This window comes from Lathamus discolor, chromosome 3 (genome assembly GCF_037157495.1).
Source record: "Lathamus discolor isolate bLatDis1 chromosome 3, bLatDis1.hap1, whole genome shotgun sequence".
Taxonomy (NCBI): Eukaryota; Metazoa; Chordata; class Aves; order Psittaciformes; family Psittacidae; genus Lathamus; species Lathamus discolor.
Window position 1 is genome coordinate 31,557,774 of NC_088886.1, and position 26,969 is coordinate 31,584,742.

Sequence of the window (26,969 nt, forward strand, 5' to 3'; positions counted from 1 at the left end):
TATAGCATGTTATTAGTGCTAGCTAAGGATAGCTCCATGCGTCATACTAGAAACAAACTTCATAGACCTGGAATGCCATATGAATCACGAACAAAGAAAACATGTAATTGGCCAAGAACCTTTGATATGGTTACCAATTAGAAGTAATTCTCATTGAATTAAATATATTTAACTTTACAGTGACTCTGCAGTTCTTTGGATATCAAAGGCATCACAAATCCAGCATGCTTATCTTTTATGACACTTCTGCTCTGAAAATTTCTTGCAGCATGCAAAGAACTCTGTAGGGTAACTGTGATGTGTTGCACAAGCAAGCTAACCTAAGATTAACTTGACTATTAATAAAATTTCTTCAAAACCCACAATAGTATGTAATGGTTTTACCTGCAACTGATTAAATGTTTCTGAAACAACCTGTAGTTCAGTGCAAGCAATAGGGGATATTTTCATTGGACACAGAATACCATGACAGTGAAAGTAGTTCTAGTATATGATGTGGTAGCAAAGGACCGTTTCTGTTAATGGACTTACAAAGTATTTAAATATATTAAGTTTAGTGGAAAATGTTGCTTTTATGGAGCCAGATCCTGCAGTCTTTGCACAGCTAAAACTTCCATGGAAATCAGTGGGAGCTTTTATAGTATAATAGTAAGGACATGCCCAGGGTCAGTAACATAATACAGTTCCACTGCTATCCTTTTTGTGCATGCTCAGACTATCTCTTGTCACTTGCAAGAGCTCAAAATACAGAAATTTGTGTGAAATCAAGAAGATAAATACCCTTTTTATATAAAAATCAGAGCTTCAAAGGGAGCATGGCACAATGTTACTGCATTTTTCTTTGGCTAAAATATTAAATAATATTGAAATATTTTGTCGTGAATATTTACAATGTATTAAGGGAATTTAAAGTGAAGTTTAAAAATATAAAAATCCTTACATTAAATTCAACACTATTGGACCATTTTGGGGAGAACTGTGATAATGGCTACGATGGCAGCATTTGGCTCCATATATTCTGTTAGCAAAAATAAACCCCAGACCGTTTCTATGATATAAATTGCTTTTTAAGATGCTACTAGAGCTATAACCACTGCGGGCCCAGACTTATACATTCGAGGTTCATGGAGAGTTTGCCTCAGTGAACTAACTACAAGGAACTGCGCTTTATTTGCAAATTCAGCTCAATGCTGGTTTTTACAGAAAAATAAATAAAAAACCAAATAAATAAAACCCAAACAAACCCAGGTATTTCAGATATAAACGCTTGGGTAACTAAAATTACCTCAGGGAACCGATCCTGGTATGGATCTCATATGGAGACCGTACCCTGCAGGAGGTCCAAACCCTTGTGCTGGCAGTGCAGTATTTCCAGCAGGTCTATCCCCAGCACGGCCCTGCGGCGTTCCTAGTGACTTCACTGGGGCAACTCTAGCCCAGCCACAAGCCCATGGCTAGGCCCCTCCCACGCTGTTAACTGCCAGGTTCACGGGTGGTTTATCACTGTTACCATTTCCGAACGCTGTTTGTGTATTCTACTTTCAACCACGCTTTGGTTCCAGCCGCCAACGCCTGGTCGGTTCTGGGGTGTGTTGGGACGCGGTGGTTGCCCGGCTCGCTGCTGACTCGCGCCATTGTTGATTTCGCTGTTGTAGGGGAAAGGCGCTAGGGCGGCAGATAAGGCTGTTGCCATGGTGATGAAGGAGATTCCGAGGGAGGAGTCTGCAGAGGAAAAGCCCCTCCTTACTATGGCATCACAGGTGGGCGGAGCGCGGGGCCCCGAGCAGGCTGGGGCACGGGGGAGGCACGGCTAGGGGGAACCTCGCCCGCTCCTCGGCTTCCCCGTGCCTAGCGGCAGCTGCGGCAGGCCGGGCTGAACCCCCTGCCCGAGGAGCTCGCACCAGCGGCACCGCGTTTCCTCACCGACGCGGGGGAAACAGCGTGGGGTAGACGGTGCAGTCACTTGGGGGTTAGATGTTTCGGCTTGAAAATTTAAACTGAAATGCATTTTTCCCCCAAATAAAGGGGTCTAAAAAAAGTACCAGAAAGTTGTTTGCAACCGGTTTAAAATTTCAGTTACGGTTCATGCCATCGATACTTGCACCACAAATACTTGCAGTGCAAATGCTCAATGCGTATATAAAATAAGAAGCAACCACTTCACAGCGGTGTCATTTTCACTATCTCAGGTGCCATCCCTAAGCTCTCACTGCAATTCCACTCCTGGTCCAGGTCAGATGCTGATTTAGCACACCTCATTGCTTTCATTCCTACAACTCCACTCAAAAGAAGGATGTCATGTCACACCAGACCTTGCACCTGGGAGCAGCCGTTGAACCTTAACGTGGTTTCATTGGCTTCTTGAAGACCGTGACTGAACACTACCATAAAACACACCACTTCCATCTTACTACAAGAATGAATTTTATTTCCTCCAATCACTCACATACATTAATTTGTTCCCCAAGCAAATGCCTTTAGTTTACCATCGATACTTAGTGCACACAAGTTGTTCCTACTCATCAGGACATTTAATGGTAGTAATCTGAACACATAATTGTTTTTATGTGAGAGTCTTCAACAAAATCCACAATCCTGTTTTATTCCTTTCATGTTTTAGGACTACAGCTATCATGCACTTCTCTTAAGGAGCATCACAGATGCCCAGCACTAGTATTACACATACATATTATTTCTAATATTACACACAGACATGATAGTAATATCATCTACTCCCTTGGAAACCAGGTCTGGCAATCTCCTTATCAGCCCCTGTTGGAGACCATACTTTGTTTGTGGTGAACTCTAATGCCTACAAAGCAATTGCACAAAGGAAAAGGACGCTCCCTTTGAGGCATCATTTCTAATTTTCGAAGTTATTATCAAACAATTAGAAACCAACAGAAAATGCTGCCCCTTCTACCCCACACTCCCTCTCAAAAAAAATTGCAAAATTTCTATTGGCTTCAACAGGGACAGGAGTTCAGCCTGGGTTCATTAAATGTTTAATGCACTATTTGTAGTCTTTGTCTGTCAGTCTACTCAGCAACAGTCTTATGATAAATTGATGAGTAAAATGCTTGTATCTGTTAGTCAGTGTAATTTCTTCCACTAAACACAAATACCTACTTCCCTGCTATGCACCAAAGGGGTGCAGAAGCCAAAAGGAAGCAGAATCAAGTGAAAAAGTGAGTATTTCCCATAGCCATCTCTGCATCATGTATGTGTGATGTGCAGTTATACTATCATATTGCATACATCATTTGTATCTGAATTGTCTGGCTGTAACGTTTTGAGATGCTGTCTCTTCAGTGTATCAGTGTAAACCTCTCTCTGAGACCATTCATTCAGAACAATGCACTGCTATCTTGTGATACACATTTAACCATTACCATCAAAGTGTTTGTCTCTGCTCTTTACATGATGAAACAGATGGATGTGGTTGCTGCTCACAGGGTAAAACATGCAGGCTCCAAATTGGCTGCAAAACTCCCAAGCCGGACTAAATTGGAACATGAGAGTAGGGCCCAGTCTTTCCAAAGTTACCACCAAACCATTATGGGCACGAGTATGTCTTAGGAAATAATTGTTTACATTCGGTATCTATGTTGTTCCATCGCTAGTTAACTAAGCAAGAAAACTGCAAGTAAAATGCAGGGATCAAGCCCAGACAGAGGAGCACTGGCTATTCTAAAAATGAAAATAAGTCTTAAAAAAAAAAAAAAAAAAGTTAAATCTCTCATTTCCAAAATTCTTGATGAATAGGTTAACCATGTCTGACCAGAAGCAGACCCACAGGAAGCATAAGTGTAACCTGATACACAAAAGACACTCTAAATCCTCATTTTGAGAGCAACAGTGTACTGAGACCCCTGAATTTGTATTTTGAGAGATGCTTCTTTGCTCTGTTCCTCTGGAAAATGTTAAAAACATATCCAACACTGAGCAAGCCAGAGAAAGATTCACATTGCATTGTTATGCTCTAAGCAAAGCCCTGCTTGCAAAATACATCACTTACTTGTTGACATAAATACTGTGAATTAAATTCTAATAAAGCTTCCAACTCACAGGTTATTTTATATCATCAGGTATTATTTTGTATCATCAGATCTGGAAAGAAATCTTCAAATAACATGAACCAACTAAGTAATGCAGACTGCAGTGGGGCTACACCAATATGTGGCAACTGGGAATCTAGACCATCATTCCACCAGTAATGAGTATACTACAATAAGTAAAGGGGTATTCTTGGTAATTGAACAGGCTGTTCAGCATCTATTTTTGTGATTCTGTCTCAATTACATTCAATGAAAGTCACTTTATTGGTGCGAGAAAGCATTCCGTAGCTGCCAAATTTAATACTTGAGGATCCACAGAGTGAGCTTTCGGTACTAATGGGATTTTGTAGAACATAACTCTGTATCTTATTGCTGTCTCTATCTTTCTGAAGGTAATTTAGAAGAGACTGGAACAAAGGAAAAAGGGTATTTTTTTTTTGTATGAATAGAACCTAGAAAAAAGGAAAGAAAGGTTGCTGAAGGTTCAAAGATCAACTGGAAGTTCAGCAATGAACTGATATATGTCTAACTTAAGCAGATAAATGAATGACAAAAACAGTGCATGAAAGTTTGATTTAAATTCCAGAATAAAATTTTTGTTTAACCTTTTCACACATTCCTTGCTTTTGTCAAGAGAAAAAAAAACCCTCACTTCAGAATTACTTTCTAACGAGAAATTTAAACCTAAATATCCCCTGGAGTCAAAGTTTAATTGTACAGTCAGTTATGAAATACCCAATACACTACAGGTCAGACAACTTCAAAGGTTCTGAATCAATAAAGTACTTCGATCCCCATTTATACTTTAAAATATAATTAACTACTTCACTGAGCAGTAAAAATAGCACATGTTTACATGCCTTGCAGCCTGATTTTAAACAAACAAATCTCAGTTTCACAAGAGTTATTTGTCACAGATTCATCAGACGTAATTTAAATTCATCACTGGAGTACATAAATTGGAAAACTAGCAATGGTAGGATCCTTATAACAATAATAGAAAGAAAGAAAGAAGACCTGCAGGAGGTGATTCATGTCCAAGATGATCCAGTGGCAAATCCATTTCTTTTCCATATAATATCAGAGTGTAAGTCCATGAAAAAAATTACCAATAGGGAAAAGAAATGCAAAGTGTATATATAGAAAGCTATCCCTACTCCTGTTCGTAACTGAAAAACTATGGAGCTGCCTACTAAGAATTTATATGAACATTTAAATCAACTACCATTAAATCAACTACTAAATCTGATATTACTCAGAGTACAATTTTGATACTGACCACTTATATTTAAAAAAAAATACAGGACATTTAGGTTTAGAATTTGAACTGGAAAGTAGTAATATTTTTAAAAGTTGAAATTACATTTTAAGAAACTGGCTGAAATTCATCCTATCCCATGACAAATGCAGGTTATACCACATCAGCTTAAACCACATCCCAGTTAACTCCACCAGACGAGTAAGGTTTTTTTTATAGTCTCTCTATGAGATTCTGTTTCGTATTCAGAATAGGAACTGTTTCTTTTTTTTTTTTAAGTGATCCTTATCCCTGCCCATGGCAGGGGGGTTGGAACTAGATGATCTTAAGGTCCTTTCCAACCCTGACTATTCTATGATTTGCATGCCATTAGTTGATCCAAGCATATTTATATTTGCTCAAGGGCTTTAGAGTGAAATACTCTAGCATTTCCACTGCCTAAACTCTACTGTTTTGGTTTTTCAAGGCTTTTTGTTGGTGGTAGTTTTGGTTTGGGTTTTGTTTGGGTTTTTTTTTTTTTTTGGTGGTGGTTGTGGGTTTTATGTTGTTCTGGGGTTTGGTTGATTGCTTTCTTTAAAAAAACAAACAAACAAAAAACAACAACAACAAAAAAAAAAACCCAAAACCACACAAACTTCTGATTTTCCAAATTCTTCCATTCAATTTTATAAAGTAAACAGAGTAAAGACAGATAATATTCATTTCCCAGTGGTGTTTGAAGATTTTTGGTGTATCAAGGACTCACTACATTAATTTGATCATATAATCAGGTTTTCATATGAAAGTTAACAGTTCCATTTGAATCTGTCACATTCATTCTAAGCTTCCTCACATTAGGACTTGCACTGACTTACTCCATAAATATTTACTCAACATTGTATCAGAATGGTGGAAAGTTAAATCGAATAAAATTAGCTTCTTTTATACTAATCTAAACCAGAATTAACTCCACTTTAACTAACAGATAAACATTAACGTAAAAAAGGCAAAAGTCATGTCAGTTTTAGATAGTGACAATAATTAAATTCGGACTACAGTAAATCACTGTACGTTGCAGTCTGACCTCTGAGTGGCAATTTCCTTACTCACCTTAGGAGGATTAGACCTGATATCCGATATCGTATTTTTATATTCTTTTTAAAGGATTCATGATAAATTCATTAGTACTTTCCATGCATCTCAAATCAATCTCATTTATAATAAAACTTTTGAACAGTTTAGCAGAGGACACTTCTTAAGTCCTTCCAACTCTTTTTCATCTGTTATTAAAACATGATAAATTCAAGAAGAGTAAAAAAAAAAAATACAAAATGCATAAATGCATGCTTAGCAGCACAAATAATTAGTTCTTTACCTCCAAGTTAAATTCTGCTCAACACCATTATTGCTTTTAGGGCGGCAGTATGCATAGTTTCAGCAGAAATAGCCTCATGAGTATAATAAAGTTGCCTTGACAATATGCTCAATAGCTACAAATTGGCTTGCCCAAAGTTACACGGATTTCTGTCACATAAATACATTTTTCCATGAAATAACAGATTTAATTTGAAATTACCGTGGGAATTGATGGTGTGATTTTTTTCATAAAACAAAAAAAAGTTTCATACATTCTAAAGTGGTTTACCATTCTGTAAAGACAAAGATCTGGACAAACATTTTTTGTAAATAATATACCAGTTTAACCCTGGATTTAGTTTGATTTATTAGTAGGAAGCAATTTTCAGAAATGTGTTGGTTCTTCATTCGCAAATACTCTAAGTAAAAATATACTATCCTGTTCAAGAGCTGCAAGCCTATACTGCAGTTGGTTTATATTCAATGAACTCATTGCTTGTACACTGAAACAGTTCTACTGAATTGCAAGTCCAAAAAAATTCACAAGCAGCTTTTTTCTTCAATCTGCAGAAAATATTTGAAAGCAACCACACATACCATGACAGAAACACTGTATAACCTACAAGAAGTTATGACTTGGTTCCTATGACTGCCCACAGTAACACATCCAAAACCACAGCCTTATTCTCATTGTGCTACAGAACTTTGTTTTAAAAGAAAATTCTACAGAAAGCACAAGAAAAATCCATGCTATTTCAAAAGAATTGCAGCCTATATACAAAGACACGGCCAGGGTGCAGGAAGGACAGATTGCATGGGAAAGGAACAAAGGGTATTTTTAACACAGCTGAATATTGGTAGGAGTGGCATAAGCTTTACAAAAAATTAAATGTTATGAAAAACCATGTTATTTTTGGTATTGTTATTTCCCTCATCGTTATAATCTTTATGCTGCAAACATGAGTGTCTGGCCTTAAGAAAAGCAGCAATTGTGCATATTTCGTTTGATTATGTACCAAACTCTGAATAGTGCATAAGGCTGCATACAGTCCATTCCTGCTGAAACTGTTGAACTTATCTACGGATCACTGGTGGTTCACAAAGAAATTGCACCTGCAGCTCAGCTCTATATGTTGTCAGTCTACTTTCAGCTGATGAACAATGTTAAGTAACTCTCCAGTATTTTGTAAGCCATCATCATAGTTGCCCCCAGAGATGCTGCAAGACAACAAATGCAATACCTGCATTGTGAGTGAAATAGCACTCTTCTAGTTTCTGTCCTCTGCACCTTATCTGAAATCATTTGAGAACCGTGGTTCTCGAAGTCAGACTTCCTCTTCAGCTGGAGTTGCCACACAAAGTAATTTCAGTGAATGATACAGAAACCAGAATCTAGCATCACAAGTTATCATTTGTTTCCTGTAGATACTATCATGATACTTGTGCCTCCTTCCACAGTACAGGTTTCTTCAGGGCTTTCTCAACAGATAACTTTTGATTTTGTAGCCTTCCTGTTCCACTATTCCAACCTGCATTTATTTAGTTTGCATGTCAAATCTGTTAATCCCTCAGTTAACTAGCAGGCCATTTTAGGAGTACAGAATAGGTACTTCCATAAACTAACTTTAGAGAAATAATTTTTAAAGGAACACTCTCTAACTTCTTGGTGACTATATTCAAGGATTTCTAAGCATTTGTGAATAATTAATTCTTAATTTTGTATTTTATCACCATTCTAGAATAGTTCTTCAGATAGTGATACAAGGAAGGAGAGAGGTTAAACCAGAAATCACAAGTTAACACCACAATGACAATTCATAGCCAAGTGACAGAAAAAGAATAAAATCATCTAACACCCAGGAAGTGAAGGCACTACATTTTAATAAACAGCTTCCTTTACTTAAAAAGTGCATAAAGCATGCAGATATTCATGCAAAAGATTTAACCACATTTTTATGAGCATAGCAAACACCAGATTATCAGTCACAGTTGAAATATGATAGGAGTAGCTTTCCTCCCCTTCCCCCATGGCTCTGATCCAGCAAAACAGTTAGGCTCATGCTTAACCTTGAGTTTTGCAGAACACTCTTAAGTGATTTGCTGGAGTAAGGCCAAAATGCAAGAGCCAGGTACAACTCCCATGTTTACTTTCCTTTAGCCAGACCAAGGGTAACAGAGGGAAAGAAATGGTGAACTGCAAGATATTTCATTTTACATTACAACAATACAACATAACTCTCATAGATCAGCACTTACAAACACAGATAGAATGCTACTGTGACTGCAATCACAGCAAAAACTTTCACCAAGCAATGCAACTGCTATTTATGAAGATGCAACACAAGCATGTTATCAATTACCAATTCAGACATCAAGCACAGGTTTTAAACAACACAGCTAGCACATCAGTTTAAATATCCAATACTGTATATATAGTAATCCTCCCACAGCTTCTCCAACTTTCACACAAGCCCTGTGTCACTTGTGTGCATTAAGCCCCATGGAGGTCACTTGGCTTGTGTGATTTCAGGTAAGATATTGTCACTTCTGATTCACAGGCCACTCCACACACTTCCTACTACATAGCAACAGGATGCCAGTTACTGCCTGCTGAGTGACACTAATCTTCAGAGAGGCAGCAACACCAAAGCGCTCTTTGCAGGAAGGTGAAATGAGTTTGCCTCAGCTTTAGAGCTTCCTGCAATTCACATTAGGTGGAAGTCAGTTATTCCGTGTGCCATGTGAATTGATTCTCTGTTCTTGTGTAAACCAAATATTTTGCTGGCATATCAGTTTTGCTGGGACATAAATTCACACTAGAGTGACAGAGAAAAAGTTACTATCACCCTGCCACAAGGATGATAGAAAAAGTCAAGTAGTGATCGCACTTACTCTACAATGGTAAATAAAGTGCATGATGTTGTAATTTTGGTTCTAAAATGTTTATAAACATGCTAGAAAAGTGGGTGACTTGTGCAATTTGGACTCTTAGCATGAGACAATGATTCTGTCAGGAGTTCCCTTTCCAAACCTTCCTCAGTGAGCAGAAAAGGTCTTGCAGAGCTTCCCCTGCCACAATAATGATGTGCAAACATGACTGTCAGGGCAGTACTTCCAGTTAAGCTCTAAAGAACAATAACCTCAATTTCTACTTGTGGTTCACATTTATCAGTTTTTCAAAATAACCAGGTAGTGGAAATTAATTTACTTGTTTCCTCTTATTGTAGTGAGTGCCACCAAACATCTCCATGTACCAGATGCATGCAGAGAACCCACCTATCAAGAAACCATTGCTATTTATCATACAAATAGTGACTGAAGTTAGCTGATGCCTTAGTAGATGCCTCTGGTTGAGTTAAAAGAGCAGTTTAACACATACAAGCTACTCAATCTAACTCATTCCCGTATTTATCCAGTCTCACCCAAACAGCAGACAAGCTTTCCAGAATAAGGTTCAAAAATATAATTTCCCCAATAGAAAATCTGAGTTAAAATGTTCCTGCTCTCTTGCCTGTTCATTACCACATGCTGAGCTTGCTAGGTCAGATCATTTCAGTCAGCAGCCCAACCACGCTCTCACCAGTGCACTGAGCGGGCAGTACTTCAAAAGGTGCAAGTGCCCAAGAACAGCCTTGCTGCTGAACTATGCAGGGGACTACTCATTAATAGTTTGGGGCTTCCTAAATTAGTGCCTTGAATAGTTCAGTCAGCCTCAAGTGACAAAATGGTTAGAATCCAATCCAACCAACTTGGGTAGCTAATCACATCTACATTTTAGATGCCTCTTGAACCAGTCCTTCTAAAATAAATTCCATTTATTTTTGGGAAAGCTAGGTGCCTTTGAGGTCCTCCTGAGGGACAGACTAAATTAGGCAGGATCTCCCTCTGGACTTGCTTTTCAAGGCAGTTTTCCTATTGAACATGAAAAGAATTTAGGCACTTAAGAGAACTAGTTCACTATGTGCTCAAAACAGGTGCTAATTAGCTGCCTGTGCCTGACTGGAACCCCCCAGTTTAGATACCAAAAAATTTATCTTAAAAGCTGGCATTATGTTATGCCTCACTGACACAAAAAACTAAACAGCATGTATTGTACACTACAAACAGATCAAGACCAGGAATGCAGTAATAATGTATAAAATAGATGTCAGGACCATACCTTTCCCGACTCCCTCAGTGCAATCCAGCACTCCCGCAGCATAAGCCCAGCACTGCAGGAAGAGAAAGCAGACAAGGCACTTGTAGCCACGAGCAGGGCAGGCTGTGCAGATGAACGTTATCAACTGCAGGTGTGACAGGAGGTAAGAAGCTGGTCCTCTCAGCGGCTCCCCTGAGCACCAGCTGTGCTCCAGCTCCCTCTGCCTGAAGGCCAAACTAAGGTGCCTTGTGGGAACTTTTCACAACAGAGCCGTCAACTGCCCACCCACCCCTTTTTTCCTTTAATTTATTTTAAATCAGGCTACTCCTGAGGTATTTCGTAGCTCTCTTACTGCAACACAAGGAATAGACTAAGAGCAAAGCGAAACCAAAGCCATGATACTTGCTGTATACATGCATAACCTCACACTGTCCCTAGCATAGAAAACACGCCACCACTGCCATCTACACTGCAAGAAGCACCTGTATTAAAACCATAAGCCAAAGACACTGAAAATGAGCAGGAAACAAGTTCTGACAGGATAGCAGAGCTGCCACCATGGCAGTAGCTGGGTGCCCACTGTGTCCCATGTGGAGTCCCTAGGGAGGTGCCAGTCCTGAGCAGAGGCAGGAGGACAAGGGAGAGAAAATAAGGCCTGGGAGGCTTTACGAGTGACTGCAGGATAGAGGAAGAGGCCCCGTGTGGGTGATGAGAAAGCCTAAGATGAGGCTAGGTGTTGCCTAGAAAAAAGAAATCCCTCTCATGGCCCCTGGTCCCTCTCAGGGAGCCAGCACTGCATCTCTTCCACAGCAATGCCTCCCCCCTGCCCCAGCACACCCCTGTCTAAGCCCACCTAGGGCTTAAACATGGTTTGACCCCAAACCAGCACCATTCATTGGGCTTCTACCTACCCTTCAAGCTGGAGGATCACCCATAGAAAAAATTGCCATGAGCTGCTACTTTCTCCTTATCTCACAGCAGCTCTGGGGACAGCATGGAGACAACTAGACAAACTAGAGCACTGGGGAAAGGAGAACTCGACAGCAAAGGCAGCTGCAGGCAATAAACTACATCAGCTGTACAAATGCAGACAGCTGGGGATGCAGCACGTGACAGGGCACAGAAAGTAAAGAGCGGGCGATTCCCAGGACTGCCTAGACTGTGCTAAGGGAGATTTGGCAGACATGTCTTTAGCATGGCAGCCTCCACTGCCTGACCCAGCCTCTGTGCTTTGTCTCAGATCTCTGCTAAGTAATTCCTGCTTTGTGTATATTAAAGATGTGTGGCTGATTAGCAGCCACTAGATGACACTTCTGATTCTCCCAAGGCACCAAACCCCCCACATATATGCTTTTCGGAACAAAAAGTTCCAGTAACAGTACTGGGGTGAGAAAAAATACCTTTTTCTGTTCTGTTGCTGTCCAACAGCAGGAGTCAGTCACAAAAAATTCACCTGAATTTAGAATGAGCGTTTTATAAGGTTGAGTCTATTCAGATGTACTAGTAGTAGGGAACATCACTATAGAGTGTGTGGGCTTTTTCTTTAATTAAAATGAATTTTGTAAAGAAAAATTAAGTTCTTAGAGGCATTATGAGAGTTTATGGCACTCACTGGCTAAATTAGTACTCAGAAATCAACAGTTTCACAGTCTGAGCCTATACTATTTGTCATGTGTACAAATATTGCACACATAAATACTGGCTCCTGCCGCTTCCTCCAGCGCTGGTTGGTGTTAGGTGGCTTTCTTAATTTCACTTTGCTTCTCTTGTCTGCAGTATAAAGATAATACTTCTCAGCTCTGCAGTGGTGCCAGGCTTGATTCATGAATGTTTTAAAGCATTCTGTGATTTTCACCCTGAAAGGTGCTTGAGAACCATAAATTATTACTGTAATATAGATAATAGTTTTCATCTCATGAATGTTTTATAGTACTACTCCAAATTCATGCCTGATATAACTCTAATAACTTGAGCAGAGTTAAACTAGGGATAAATCTGGTACAATATATGAGGCAGCAAAATGATATTCCAACTGTGAGGCAGAGGGCTTACCAAGTAGTACTGCATACACAGTAATGTCAGAAACTCACCCCACTGCCCTCTTACCTACAGGAAAATTATCAGCTCATGGCATTCTTTAACCTGTTAAAGTTTGATTCATCATTAAATGTATGCTTCAGGCCAAAATCATATTTTTCTAATACATTCTATTACTATACATATGTAGTTTGTATTTACTGAGCATTAGTATACTTCATCATGTATTTGAAAGCAGATTATTTTTTCCCTTGCCACTCCTGCAACTTCCAGTCCTTAGTTGTAGGAGCATAGGACACAGGACTAGCTGGGATACACTGGGCCATAATCCACTTCTCAAAAGAAACCACATGGCCAGTTTAGATCTCCGGTTTTGTGCCAACCTTTTCCTATAGGTGAAATAACTTTCCTTCTCCTATGTCATCTAACTACTCTGCCTTTATACACATACGAAGAGTAAAATGTAAAATGTGTTATTTCTCTGGTCATGTGAGTGGCCCACATCTGGTGGATTTGGTGTAAATGTTCACAAAGCAAATGCAGCAGAAAGAACACACCACTAAGTAAAAATAATTTCTCAGTGTTTTCTGGTAAAATAGATTAAATGTGTATTAGCAGCAATATTCTTTCTGTTTGCTGATTGATAGAATTTTATCGAGGGACTTTAAAGAATACACTGCTGGTATCAAACTAATGAAGGCCTGTTACTGAGCATGTTTTCTTTCTATAAACAACATAATAAAGAAATTTCTAGGGATATGATAACCAGCTTTGAAAAGAAAAACTATTTGCTAGACATCTGCTACTTCATTCTTCAGCTGAACCTTGGAGAAATTCAGATCTTTGTTGATTATAGTCTCCTTCCCCTCTGCAACTCTGATTCTTAGCATTATTGCCTTTCCAGTTGGTCTTCAGATTTTCCATTCTTCACTGTCTCCAGTGAATGACCTTGGCTGTCATGGTTCTTATAATACTTCTCTATTCCCTCCTTTCCCGATTCTTTCCTATTAAAGAAAATTTCTGCAGAGAGTAATGGGAAACTTGATAAGCTTTCAAATCTCATGTGATGATGTAAACAACTCTATTTAGAGTTTCTTACAGAAACAGAGTATTTCCTAAGAAGTTTTTACATTGAGAATGATTCCTATAGAACCTCTTCTTTCTTCCCTCCTGTCCCCCTGTCCCCCTTCCAAACAGGACTTTTCTTTACACTGTATTGTATCACAGAATAGATTGTTGAAGATGCAGCTGGTCCAAAGGCTTTGACAATCTTTCTACTGGATGCTATGTTCAGCTGAACAAGCAACTAGTTGTGAAAGTGCCACTTTTAGCTATTACTAATGCTAGTTCCTAGAATGGGATGAGCAAATGCAAAACAAAAAATTGTATTCAAATACTTTTTTGCTGATAGCTGGATTTGATCATAAAGAAACTTTTGAAATATTAAAATTAACTTGGATAAGAATTAACTAGGCATCCACCTTCATTTTTTCACCACTAGAAATGAGAAAGGACTGTCACCAAATCATAAAGAGAAAATAAGGTCCTCTTAAGTGTTAGGTAAAGCTCAGACCTGGAGATAATGTGGGTACTGTAGAGCCGCCTTTAATGGAAATCATAGGTGTGCAGCTGGCATAAATGCAACTTCCATCAAGTACTGAGATTTACTCAATTAAGCAAGTAACTTCTGAGTGTTGAATGAGCAACCTGGACAATCAGTTCAGAGAGTTGAAAACCACATCAAGTCACCTGTAAGGTGCACCTGAAGTCCGAGTTTAGCATAGGAAGAATTAGAATTCAGGACAGTATCACTGCTAGATTTCTAAATTAAGTGCCCACATTTGCATGTTCTGCTACACACAGTTGGGCAGGCAATCACACATTTGTCTTCATGCTACTCATGTAAATTGGTATGTCAGTGCAAAAATGTAAGGTCCTGGGTAAATTAATTAGTGCCCATATTATACAATCAGTCAGCATTAGGTACCAGGCTAAACATTTGATCCATCAAAATAATGGACTTTTTATTTCAATAGCTCTGGTACATAAATCAGGTACTAAACAACAGTGAATCTAAGCATCTAAACTGTTTGGCTGTAGTAACTTTAGAGGCAATCCTACTACTGGAGTAGCTAAATGCCAGTAATTAACATATAAAAAATGAGGATAAATAAATACTTTTTTCTAAGTTTTACTCTGTCTCAGCATCCTAAGTTTAAAAGTTCATCTGAGAGAACATTTTGAAAATTCAACATTGGGAAAAGAGTAAGAACAGAATGAAGAGAAGTAGAGCAGGGAGGATAAAAGTAAAGCTGACACAGCTCCAGATGAAAGCAACAGACGGAAGGAAAACATGACTTCACATTATTAAAGATAAACACAGCCCACACCATCAGAAACCCACACAGTTTAGCTTAGGTCTTGATCCTCCAATCAGAGCTAGACTGCAGACAAGAGACTGTTTTTCTGGTTTGTCTTTCTAAATCCCAGTACATGAAATACATGTAATACAGAGAGTTCTTTCAGGTACCAGAAAACTAATGCATTTGCACAAATAAAAACTGTATTATAAGTCTTCATCTAACCTACCATTCTGATTAGAGTTTATTTCCCAGATTTTGGTGACATTCATACAGTCCAACCTCATGCAGAAAGTTCATACATTCACCAAGCTCCATCCACAGTCATTCGTATGTCTTTGTATTGCAGAGAAGTGTTTTGTGTCTCAGCAGGTTATTGTTTAATGGGCTAATGCATATTTTTTTATGAAACAGTATTGTGGAAGTTCTATGGGGAGGCATGTTACCTGTAAAAAAAAAACAAACCACTTCCAAATACTAAAAAAGCTCTGCTTAGTCTCGTAGTGGAGAAGGCTAACTTCACCTATTGATTTGACGGGTGTTACACCAGGCCTTGTATAATTTAGCCCTATAAGCAATAGTATGCAATAATTACTATGGGAAAATCACCTTGCTGCTTTATTTTTGTGCAATTTGGAAAACTAGAATATAATTTTCCCCCAAAAGAGTGACTGCAGTTTGTTATTTTAAGCCCAGAGCTATATGTGTACCTTCTAATTGCAGTATCTTACCCTCTCACAATCAAAAATAAAGCACATGGTATTGTGAGAATATGTTCTATTTCTTTAAATTCTGCATGCCAACACCACACTGTTACCCTGGGATTTTTTGTTGGTAGCTGGTGAATGAGCAACAAGAAAGCAGACCACTTCTGAGCCCCTCCATTGACGACTTTCTCTGTGAAACTAAACCAGAAGCTGTTGCAAGACCTGTAACATCAAATACTGCAGGTAATCAAAATTCTGTACTATCACTCACTAGAGAGAAATAATTTTAATTTTATCTTAATTATGGTACATTTTTGTCAAGTGATTTCTTGATTTGTTACTATTTGCACAAAATTACAAGCTGGTATTAAATTATAATTGCTTCATCTATTAGTAGAAAAAGCTTTGTTCGTGACATTTGAGGGCAAATCTGATGTGATCCAAATCACGTATGTTCTAGCAGATCTCTGGCGTTGAAGTAAAGCGAACTGGTTTGAGTTCAAGAGGAAGTGCATACCAGTTTGACCAATTCTCAATCTGGTTTTGCAAAATTCTAACCTACAGGAAGCCACATTTATCTGGTTTTATCCAAAACCATTACTTCTTTTAGAAAGACTTTCTGTAATAAAAACTTGGATGGGATGTCAGAGAGAAGGGAAGAGATACCAAAACAGTTTATCCAGGCTGAGTGTGGTCACTTTATTAATGAAAGGATCTAACACATTTCTTATCTCCCTTGTGTTGCAATGAGATAAGAAGATAGTGAGGTATAGTGATAATAAGATGTGAGCACATAATAAAAAGTAAGAGTGATTCCTGAAAGCTTTTTGAATTATACTGAATTATATTTGAAGTATATTGTCCTTTGGAATTGGCCTCATCCTACTGAGTACAGGACTTTACTTTGTGCAAAGGAAATGAAAGTGGTTGAGCAGATCAACTAAGTTGCAATAAAATCAGCACAGCACTACTATGTTCTGTTGCTGTCTCATTAAGTGACAGTGACTTGGCTGGTTAGAAGCCATTTAATTAAAATGTATATACATGCAAATTATTGAATGAGTAACTGACAGCTGGGTGATTATCTTCACATTTAATTAATAAATGTCTAAAGCAATATGCAAGTCCTAGTAGCAAAATCCGGAACACTGAATTAAATAACAATAGTAAGTAATAATCTTTCCTTTTATATATAGCTAAAGATATTACAAGGATCAATCAAAAATATTTCAGGTAGTTTAAGAGTGGTGCTTGTAAAAACTATCTATAGATACTATATCTGCCTTGAATATTTATCAGTCTGGGGGGGATAATTGCAATTATTTAATAGCAAAATAAAAATGCCTTATTCTGTGAAGACTGATGAAGTTCACTGGTTTACCAAGAACACAGATAAAGCACAGCAAGAGATAATACAAACTGATCTGTCAAAGACACCTGCCCTATAAAACAGTTATAAAGAGGGAGGATTTTTATCTTTTATGTGCAAAATAATTTTAAATGTTACTCTTTAACCAACTTTAAATGAAGAACTGAGACTGAACATGACTTTCATGCTGATACAGTGCTTAATAGAAATAGCAATAGAATTTATAACTATATTCTGTATTTATTCCTCTAAAGACAAACAACAACAGTAGAAACCATTACTAAAAGTACCATTACTCCTTTACGACCCAAGAAATCCACCCTAGAAAATGTCTACTCTTCAGGTTTTCCCATAATTGTATGTAGCACAACAGTAGTGCCTTATGCAGCTACTTGATAAATCACAGGATTAAACCAAATCTTATCTAAAAGCTCAGTTGTACAGGGAACTCTCACAATATCAGATCAAAGATTTCTTTAAGGTTTTCAGAGGAAAAGCCTTTTAGGCAAATTAAGCTTTTTTAAACTGCATCCTATTAAGCACCTGAAATCCCTAATAATCAATTTGAATATACTGGTCATCATCCAGAAAACATCATCAGCCAGGAAATACACATTTGCTGTAGTCAAGTGCAAACACATTCATATTTTTTTCCAATTAAACCAAGTTTTCTAAAGTGAGCTGTTCAAATTAAAACAACATTGAATTCTAACATTTTGTCTCCAAGTATTATCAACAGGTCTCGATCTCTTGGATCTTAGTGAACCTGTCTTACAAAGCCAAAACAAAGCAAAGAAATCAGAGAATCCATCAAGAAGTGAAGGCTTAAAAGCTTCAATCCACAGAAAGAAGACAGACAATTCTGACCTTATAAGCGTGGATACTGAGCAGAAAGCCCAGACTGTCAGAGTTTCAGACAAGTCTTCACTAGATTTAGGTAAGAGTGTAGCTATTTTATCAGTGCTAGATAGCCTTGCTTAGCACAAGTTTTTCCTTGCTACTATCACAGGATAATGAGCAGGACCAGAATTTTTGTTGCACCAGAGAGGGTAGCCTTTGTTCCACATTATAAACTACTTGAAACATGTTAAACTTGAAACCTGTTTTGCCTTTGCCATTTTAAGCTATGAAGTTACTAAATGTGCAAATTTCTTACAAAAAAATAATTTAGTCAGGGTAAAATGGTAGAAAAATCTATAGGGGATTGATAAGAAATAGGTAAAGGACACAAATCATCCAGCCCATGAACATCCTTTTCAGGACCGCAGATGTCAGAAATACACATTAAATTTAAAAATACTACTTTATCTATGCATACAAGGAAAAAAAAATCCCTTCTTGATTGAGAGCTAAGTTTATACAGGCTAAAAAAAAAATATAATAATCCCAAACACAACTTAATATCCTGCCAAGCATGATCTATAGATAAGATTTGGAAAAGATGAATTTAATTTAGTTCCATCCAAACAAAATTACTTGCACCACAGCTGAGAAATTTGCAAGGTAAATGTAATTTATACCACGGTAGCAGATTTACATTCATCAGCACAGAAATTCTTTTAGAGGACTTTATCCTCAAACAGGTGGTGAACATCTGATTTTTGCAAAGCAAGTCCAACATATGACTGAATAATATCAGTTGCCTACACAGTCATTTATAATGGTAGTCACTAAAAAGTTTTTTTTTTACAATTTGACTATAACTAGGAAATTAAACATATCCAAAACTATCAAAGAGTATAATTTTATCAATAGATCTAAATTACTTACAAATTACTGATTTTTAATTAAAGAGTCTCACTGACATCCTGACCATGAATACTAACAGAAAAAATGTTGTGAATTCCAAAATATTTTCATAGAGTATCAGCTAAAAAGGTGCACAACTTTTCTGTTTATTGGGCCTTAACTAAAATACAGTCCGGTGGCACCATTTTCTCTATAACCTCCTCACAGAAGAGATAAAATTTTCTGCAGTAGTTTCTTTAAAAAAAATATGTATTTTTTTTCTTTTCTTATTTTTCAGTTGATATTCAGACACAGCTAGAGAAATGGGATGATGTCAATTTTCATGGAGACAGGAGTAGCAAAGCCCACCCTTCTGCAGAGCGAACATCATCATCATCTAGAGCTCCCTCAAAAGAGCTTTTATGGTACAAATTTTTGCTTTCCTTACAAAGATATTTCCAGTCCAGCTTTCTTAATTCACAGAAATGCTCGCTTCATGACAGGTCATATTATTAAGTCTGTTATGACTACGTTAAATGTGTTCAAGAAGACATTTTGAGTAATGTATCATAAGCAAGTACACTATATAATTACATTTTGCCAGTAATTTTCAATGTTGTGAAAAGCAGCAGGTGCAATTAGTAAATAAATGGTGGTGGGAATTCTACAGAGGCACGCAGTGATTTAAAACCAGCTACAAACGTGAGTAAAATAAGTAAAAAAGGATACTTGGCGGTGATATGACAGTCACTGGATATCCATCGTATTTTGGTTTTGCTACCAAGAGGGCAGAATTTCTGTGTATAAATGGAAGAAGCAACATAAAATATCCAGGTACTACCTCTTCCACGCAGTTCAACTAAAACTGCAGGGGATGTAAATGAGGGAAGAATTGGACTTTGCCTTTGGGAACAGTTCATGTAGATGAGTTCTGCTGCCTTCCTGATATGTAAGCAACACTCATTCACTACATTATGCATCACCATAATTAGCATTTTTATGCACTAGAAGCAGTTTTCTGAACAAATGCTGCTTATCCTGTATCTTAACCTGCTCTTTATCAGGATGTTTCATTAACTTAAAGCATTACACATGTTTTGCTCAGTGAACTCAATTTTGGTAATCAGGGTTTCATTTTCTAGGAAAAAAGACTATTAGGATATTGTGGCACAAAAATGCACATATGCCAAGGTGAAGTTTTGTAATGTGGTGGTTGATTCTTAGATACTGACTGCAGATACAGTCTTGTCTCATTGCCTAACCTCATTCTGCCTGGCTATGAAATAGAAGCATAGCATTAGAGGCAAAGTCTTCATCCCATCACACTAATTTCATGCCAATACATACCATGGACTCTGCTGGTGAATCAGGCCTGACTGTTCTGTTGTATTAACTACTGTCTGCATATGACTGAAAAGTTTAAAAGAGTGGGAACACTGAGAAGGGTCCAAGCACTTTTGATAACTGCAAATAAAACAATTCAGTTAAAAGAAATAACCTAATTAATCAGTATGTGCTTATGAACCTGAAAGACATAAGGAAGCATGCCTTAATATGCAGTGATAAGTATGCAAATGAATTGTTTCTAGGTCCACAGAAAACAGATCACAGTCTGAGCTGACTAATGTCAAGAGTGCCTTGGAATCAGATTCAACATCAGAATTAGAACTTGCATCTGCAACACAGGTAAGAGGATATGGTAGATTTATTGACAATAAAAAGACAAGTAGGAGTTGCACCAGTGGTTATCTGTTTCCATTCTGGAAGAACTATGTAAGAGAGATTTTCAGGATCATCACTTTGAAAAAATCATACAACCAGATCTTCACAGAGCTTCCAAATTAATGTTATGAAAATAAACTTGCCAGTTTAATACTGCGGTGAACTGTGACCCTCCCGTACAGAAAGACTTCAAACTACAGTTCACAGTATCATCTTTTCTCCATTCCTCTAGTTCTCAAATTCAAAATTCTGTTGGCTCCCTCTCCTTGTCATACATCTATTCTCAAGGTCTTTTGGTAAACCAGGAGTCTCCAGAACTGGAAAATGGCTAAGGAATACAGGAAAAAATCATTAGACCAACTTTCATTAGCGATTTATCTCCACAGGAGGGAGAGCAGAGTGGGCCAAGGACATTTTCCTGCTGGAATGGGAACACTAATGAAGAAGGCCCCGAGTTGAAAGTTTCTAGATTTGCCTAATTGCACTGTCATACTGTATTTTAGACAGGACTTTGTGGAAGTTATTACTCAGAGTTGTATGGGTTTTACATATGCATGTATGCATGTATATGTTCAAACATACATTATATATGGATGTATGCATATGTATGTACAAACATGCATTATATATTGCATAGGTCAGGTCGCTATACACCTTCTTGCCCGCTTCTTATTTTTTAACCAAAAGGTTTGAAGTTCAGCCAATGCCACTAGTAGGGGGAAGAGAGAAGAGATGTTTGGTGGATTAACTTTTAGTTGAAAATACTTTTCTCCTTTACCGCAGCTATTTTTAGTCCTGGACTTCAAAACATTTCTGTCAGATGGAAAATCTGGAAATTAATGGAAAATAAAAGCCTCCCTTGAAATTAGAAAAATGAGACACCAAAGTTCCAAATGTCTTTCCTGAGATTATGCATGGAAGTTTTTTTTGGAGAAAATACAAACACAACCCAGTTATTAGGCTCTATTCCTGTGTTTTGATTAGGAAAAAAGTCTCCTTTACTTTCCTGACATCTTTACATTATAAACAAGAGTTTTTCCCCTTTGGAAAGCCTAACACTAGTTGTAATGCATGATATTTTTCCTGTCTGTGCAATAGATTTATACATTTTAGTAATGGAAAAGGTCTATTGCATAATATCATCCACTTGAGACAGACAGCGTGTTTTCACATGCTTTTGATCATCTTATCTTTAAGTACCTCTAACCCCTTTTTAGGAGGCTGTTCCTCAGCCTAATAGATCTAAATGCCAGGAAGTCTGTGCTCAATCAAAATGTGTGTAAATCAACTCGACAGTCACAGAATTTAAGTGCTGTGGCTTTCTGTAAAAGCAGTTACAAATTTAGTATTTAACATAGCTACTTTATATGGTCTGTTTCCTGTTTATCTTTCACTAGAATAACTGCAGAGGCAAAAATCCACATTTTTAATTCAGTGTAAGTTGAGTCAGCTGAGTTTCCGTACTATTTCCCAAAATAACTAGTATTTCAAAATAAAAATATGTGAAGTTGAATCAGCCAACTTGAAAAAGAAGCAGAGTATAAAATTATTATCTGTTGTCCTGGTATATTTCATGTTTTGTTTAGTTTTATCGTAAACTGCTTTTTTTCCAAACTTGTGATCCATTCGAGTCATGAAATGTTGTTAAACTGGCAATCAGTAGTGCAGAGAGGTGACCTGAAGTGAGATTGTTTTCTTCTTCCAAGTAGTTTACTTAGAAATTTAGTATTTTAATTCACTGCCTGCTTTGTCCTGTTTATACCTGGACTGTCAAAAGTTGTCATTTCCCAACAAACACGCTAATCTGTCTTGACTGCATTCTTAATCTGCTTGTAAAAGAAATCCCGTTAGAGCTTTTATCAAAGCATATGTTTTCCATAGTTTGTCCTCCATAGATCATGTCTCTCTCATTTACGGGTAACTTTTGCATATGCAACAGATTCTGCCATACCCTAAAGATTTCATCTTGTCAAACTTGCTGCAGTTTTCCATCAGCAGTTTCTCAGATAATCACCTTCATCACTCATCTTTGGCATGTTAGATGTAGTTCCTCAGAGTGAAATACTAAGTAACTAGATCATATTTTCATTAAAATTATGCAATCTTCTTAACAAAATCCTGTGTTTACCAGCACTTATGCCAACACTAAATCACAAATGTAAGCTTTGAATTAATAAGGAAGAAATGTGTTTGAAGGCTGGAATGGGCAATAGCATGGTAGCTGTCACTGAGTGCAGTCCTCTTCTAAGCATTCTACTTGCATCATATGTTACCTATTAGTAACTTGTAACTTGTATTGGCCCAAAGTATCTTTGTTCTTTATTTTATCTGCCATTCTGGAAAGTTCCGTGCTGCGCTTTTCTTAGTACTGAGATACCTATGGTGTTTGGGTGTTTTTGAAGGCTTATTTTTTCTCTTATAATTGCAAAATGCAGAGGCAGATAATATGTTCAATTGTATATGCATGAAGTCTGCTCATATTTTAACTTTCTAAATACCTCCTTGGGCATTTTAGATATTTTATTGCTCACACAGAATGCATACAGAAAACCCCTGACATGCTAAACAACCAAACCTAATTCTAGTATGTCAGCAGTCTCAGACAAAGTAATACACAAAGCTCATAGATCTTAGAAACCTGTAGTTTGGGGCAACAATATTTAGAATTAAGAATTTATTCCCCACTTCTCCCGGATAAGACTGATGGCCCCAGTTCTCTGTGAATGTGCCAGTTAATTTAGTGAAATTAAGACCTACAAGGGACAGATTTAGCTCATTATTTGAAGACCTGCTCAAAAGTTAAGACTATAATTTAAGCCTCTCACCAACAGTTAAGGTCCAACAGCACATAAGCAGACAACAAGCACAGGAAAGTGTGTGCAAATGCATTGGAATGGAAGATTTTGTCCCTGAAGACAGCAGCCAGTGATCAGCTACAGCACCTCCATGGTAGAGTGGTGAGCATATCAAACCACAGTCTATGCAGAGTGTCCATGCCTCAGACATACCCATTCCACCCTGACCCCTACCTGCCTTGAGGGAGGGAGCTGCCGAGTCCCACTCCATCACCAGCTGGAGATGTGAAGTTCTCCAGTGCCAGCACTCCATTCCCATCCTCTCTATCCTGCACTAGCAAAAGGCAGCATGTTTGTTTTAAGTGGGGTCTTTCACTTCTGCGTATCACCACTTGGAATGTGACTGCATTGTCTACATCCAAATGCAGCTTATATGGGTCATATTAATTACTTCTTTCTTTCCCCTCTGGCTGTGCATTTAATGGAGGAGAAAGCATATTTCTGAGGGGAATATGTGGGGACAGTGTGTATACTCTGACATGCAGCAGACGTGCCATGCCCTTCATGGCACAGATGTAGGGGACATCAGCATTTTTTGTTCTTTTCCCCTTCACCTCTCTACTGCCCGAACAAGCACACTCTCCCCTTCTGCAGCACTGCTCAGTCTGAGCATCATGATTTATGGTATTGTCCTTGACCTAAGGAAACGGCAGTCACTGGAAACAAAAGATTGAGAAGTGGAAGTAATCAAAGTTTGCAAGAGCCAACTTATAAATAATGAAAAGCCTTGGAACATAACTAATGTCTTGCAACAGTTTTGTGTCAAGACACCAAATATAGTTCTTTGATCAGATTACGGGTCAGGTTGATAAATGTTGCTGTGTGATATTCTGAAAGATGTTTGAATGAATTTACCATATTCTGATTTTAAAATTAGCACCATACCATATGAATAAAGCAGCTGTTATACAGATAAAATACTGGCTAACCTAAGATCTCAAGAACAGTAGTTATTTACTAGGAATTGTAATCACATAGGGGCTCTACTGCAATTCCAAAGAGAAACCATGGTCTTTGGTTTTATTGATCTGGAAATAAAGATGCAAACCATTCCTGGTAAAACTGGCATATGATGCAAAAAATGTAATGAAAAATATGTAAATAAGGGAGTCATTGCCATCCAGTCTTGAGCTGATGACCAATACATCTGTACAAAGATATATTCCAATACAGTCACAAAATCACACATTTCAGAGCAAGAACACAGGCTCTACTTACAACATTATGCTGGAAGGCAATTTGAAAAGAATCTATAGTTCAGAGTGTACGAGGATGTCAGCATGACAATGTGTATGGTGCTGTGGCAAGAAGAGCACGCACAAGCAGGCATAATTAGTGGGAGACAGGCAATCACCCCATTTTCTGTATAGAGAAACAGCAAGACAGATAACTGGAATATAGGGTTTTCTTTGGTTGTCTGTATGGCTATTAAAAAAAATAGAGCTATAAAAAATAAAAAGGGAGAATAAAAGAGACACAAAAAAGGCTAAAATCAGAAGAAAATGCCTCGTAATGGGGTACTTTAGAATCTCAACCTCTTTATATCATTTAAAATACAGTTAAAACCTGATTCAAGACATCAGTATCTTTCCAGAGAGAAAATACTGGGTACTAAGAAGTTCTTTACTGAAAAAAGAGTAAAAAGTGATAGTTAGAAACTGAAAGGAAAATTAAAAAGAAAAACAAGGACAGCAATTAAATTAATTTGCAGATAAAGTGATAAGATTAAAGTCTCTTGATAACTTTAAATTAAAACCACACACCTGCCTCAAAGACACGTATTCCAGACAACCTCAGTTTATTCTCTGTGGAACATCAGTTTCAGCTTGCAGATGCTGAGTGACAAATACTGTCGTATGATATATAAAAAAATAGATTACTTGAATCAGTTGTCTCTTCTGCCCTAAACTCTATTATTCAGTAAAGTAACTGGTTTGTGTATAGGATTGGGGTTTGGCATGTTTTTAATGACAACCTGGTATCTCTTCCTGGCCTCACCAAGTAAAAAAAGGACTTTTCCAGCAACACAGACCAGAGACAGTCAGTGTGAAAGCAGAAACAACAGATCCTCAGTGTAGATTTTCTCTCATGCTCTGTGCTTCCTGTCACTTGCAGCAAAGTCCAGAAACCAACACAGAAGAATGCATGCAGCGCCCACCACCACCTGGTCTCACAGAAATTGTGCAGGATCATTCTCTTCTAACCTCATGTGTATCATCAACCCAGTGTATATTTCACTCATCAATCTATCAGAGAGACCAGAGACTCAGGAACAAACGAAACTTTAGAGCTAGATTGACAAACAAACGTCATCTTTCCTTGGTAAAAATCCACACAGACATACCTATTTGACCATGCATTGCACATGACTTATATGTCTGGGATGTTTCACCCCAACAGTGCACGTTCCACTTGCAGTTCCTGCCCAATATGTGTGAAATGAGCATAATTAGTGTTTTAGCAATATGGCTCAATGAATATTACAAGTACAGTCATCAGAAATACAATATAAATTAATACATTAGGGACCATGGTCAGGCAAATGGCTAATGAGTTTAACCTCTGACAAACATGAGGGAAGGGATTAGCACTCAGAGCTCTGCTTAGCAAAAAAGCACTGTGCGTTTTCCTATGCCATCACTGAATACTGTTTGGTTTTGTACTGGGCCTTTTGTGCAAAAAACAGAAAATGTTTTTAATAAAAGAACAGGGAGAAACTTGTCATATGCTTCCAATGGGAACGACTGATAGTAAGGCACAGAAAAGAGAGCTGCTGACTGTAAAAAGCATCTGTGCTTCCAGTGGAATCAGTAGCAAATGTGGCTCTCCAGTGTGGTGTCAAAGCAGAATCTGAAAGAAAACCACAAAATATACACAGAAAAGTAGATGTTTTCTTCCTGAAGCATACAGAGTGAAATGCATTGCCACGGTCATAATACTGGAGAAGGAACAATTAAGGTAAAAGTCTTACACAAAACAGTCAGCTCTTCCCTTTGTAGCCCAACTCTCACATTGTCTTTTCCTGGAGGTCTCTATGTCTTTCACACATCTTGAGTAAAAATAAAAGTCCAGAAGAGATCAATTACTCTGCTTCCCATGAGGAATGATCTCTGCTACAGTGTAAGAGAATTCAGAGGAGTTCATGCAGGGATGCAGCTAGTTTTGCCCAAGCAAAAGGCCATTTCAGGCTGTAGGCAATTTAAGGAAATAACTCAGAAATGTGGCAGAGTATGTCTTCCCTTTCTGATTTATTCTTTTCTCTTTTAGGCACGATCAACTAAGGAGCAGCGTTGGGGAGGGCCTTTACTCTCCAGAAATCACTCTTTGGAGGAGGAATTTGAAAGAGCAAAGGCAGCTGTTGAGGTATTGCTCCATTTACTGTTTTCATTTGCAGCTAATGTT

General features: G+C 37.9%; 1 protein-coding gene and 1 long non-coding RNA gene across 6 annotated transcripts in view; one reads left to right on the forward strand and one right to left on the reverse strand.

Moving 5' to 3' along the window:
* The window catches only part of LOC136011931 (uncharacterized), a 170,901-nt gene extending 159,069 nt beyond the window's left edge, over nucleotides 1-11,832 (reverse strand). For 2 of the 3 annotated variants that reach the window (XR_010611515.1, XR_010611514.1), the window contains exons 1-3: nucleotides 11,701-11,832; nucleotides 10,811-10,862; nucleotides 1,286-1,722 (exon numbers count right to left, since the gene is read on the reverse strand). This is a non-coding gene — a long non-coding RNA (uncharacterized LOC136011931). Of the gene's footprint in view, nucleotides 1-883; nucleotides 1,723-10,810; nucleotides 10,863-11,700 lie in introns of those variants that run through there. The other variant, XR_010611513.1, reaches the window with a different exon arrangement.
* Nucleotides 1-26,969, forward strand: part of PEX5L (peroxisomal biogenesis factor 5 like) — a 109,624-nt gene that overhangs the window by 68,725 nt on the left and 13,930 nt on the right. For 2 of the 3 annotated variants that reach the window (XM_065674506.1, XM_065674508.1), the window contains exons 2-7: nucleotides 1,656-1,760; nucleotides 16,025-16,136; nucleotides 17,990-18,199; nucleotides 19,289-19,415; nucleotides 20,580-20,676; nucleotides 26,835-26,930. In XM_065674506.1, the coding sequence (XP_065530578.1) occupies nucleotides 1,656-1,760; nucleotides 16,025-16,136; nucleotides 17,990-18,199; nucleotides 19,289-19,415; nucleotides 20,580-20,676; nucleotides 26,835-26,930 (747 nt within the window). The remainder of the gene's footprint in view (nucleotides 1-1,655; nucleotides 1,761-16,024; nucleotides 16,137-17,989; nucleotides 18,200-19,288; nucleotides 19,416-20,579; nucleotides 20,677-26,834; nucleotides 26,931-26,969) is intronic. The other variant, XM_065674507.1, reaches the window with a different exon arrangement.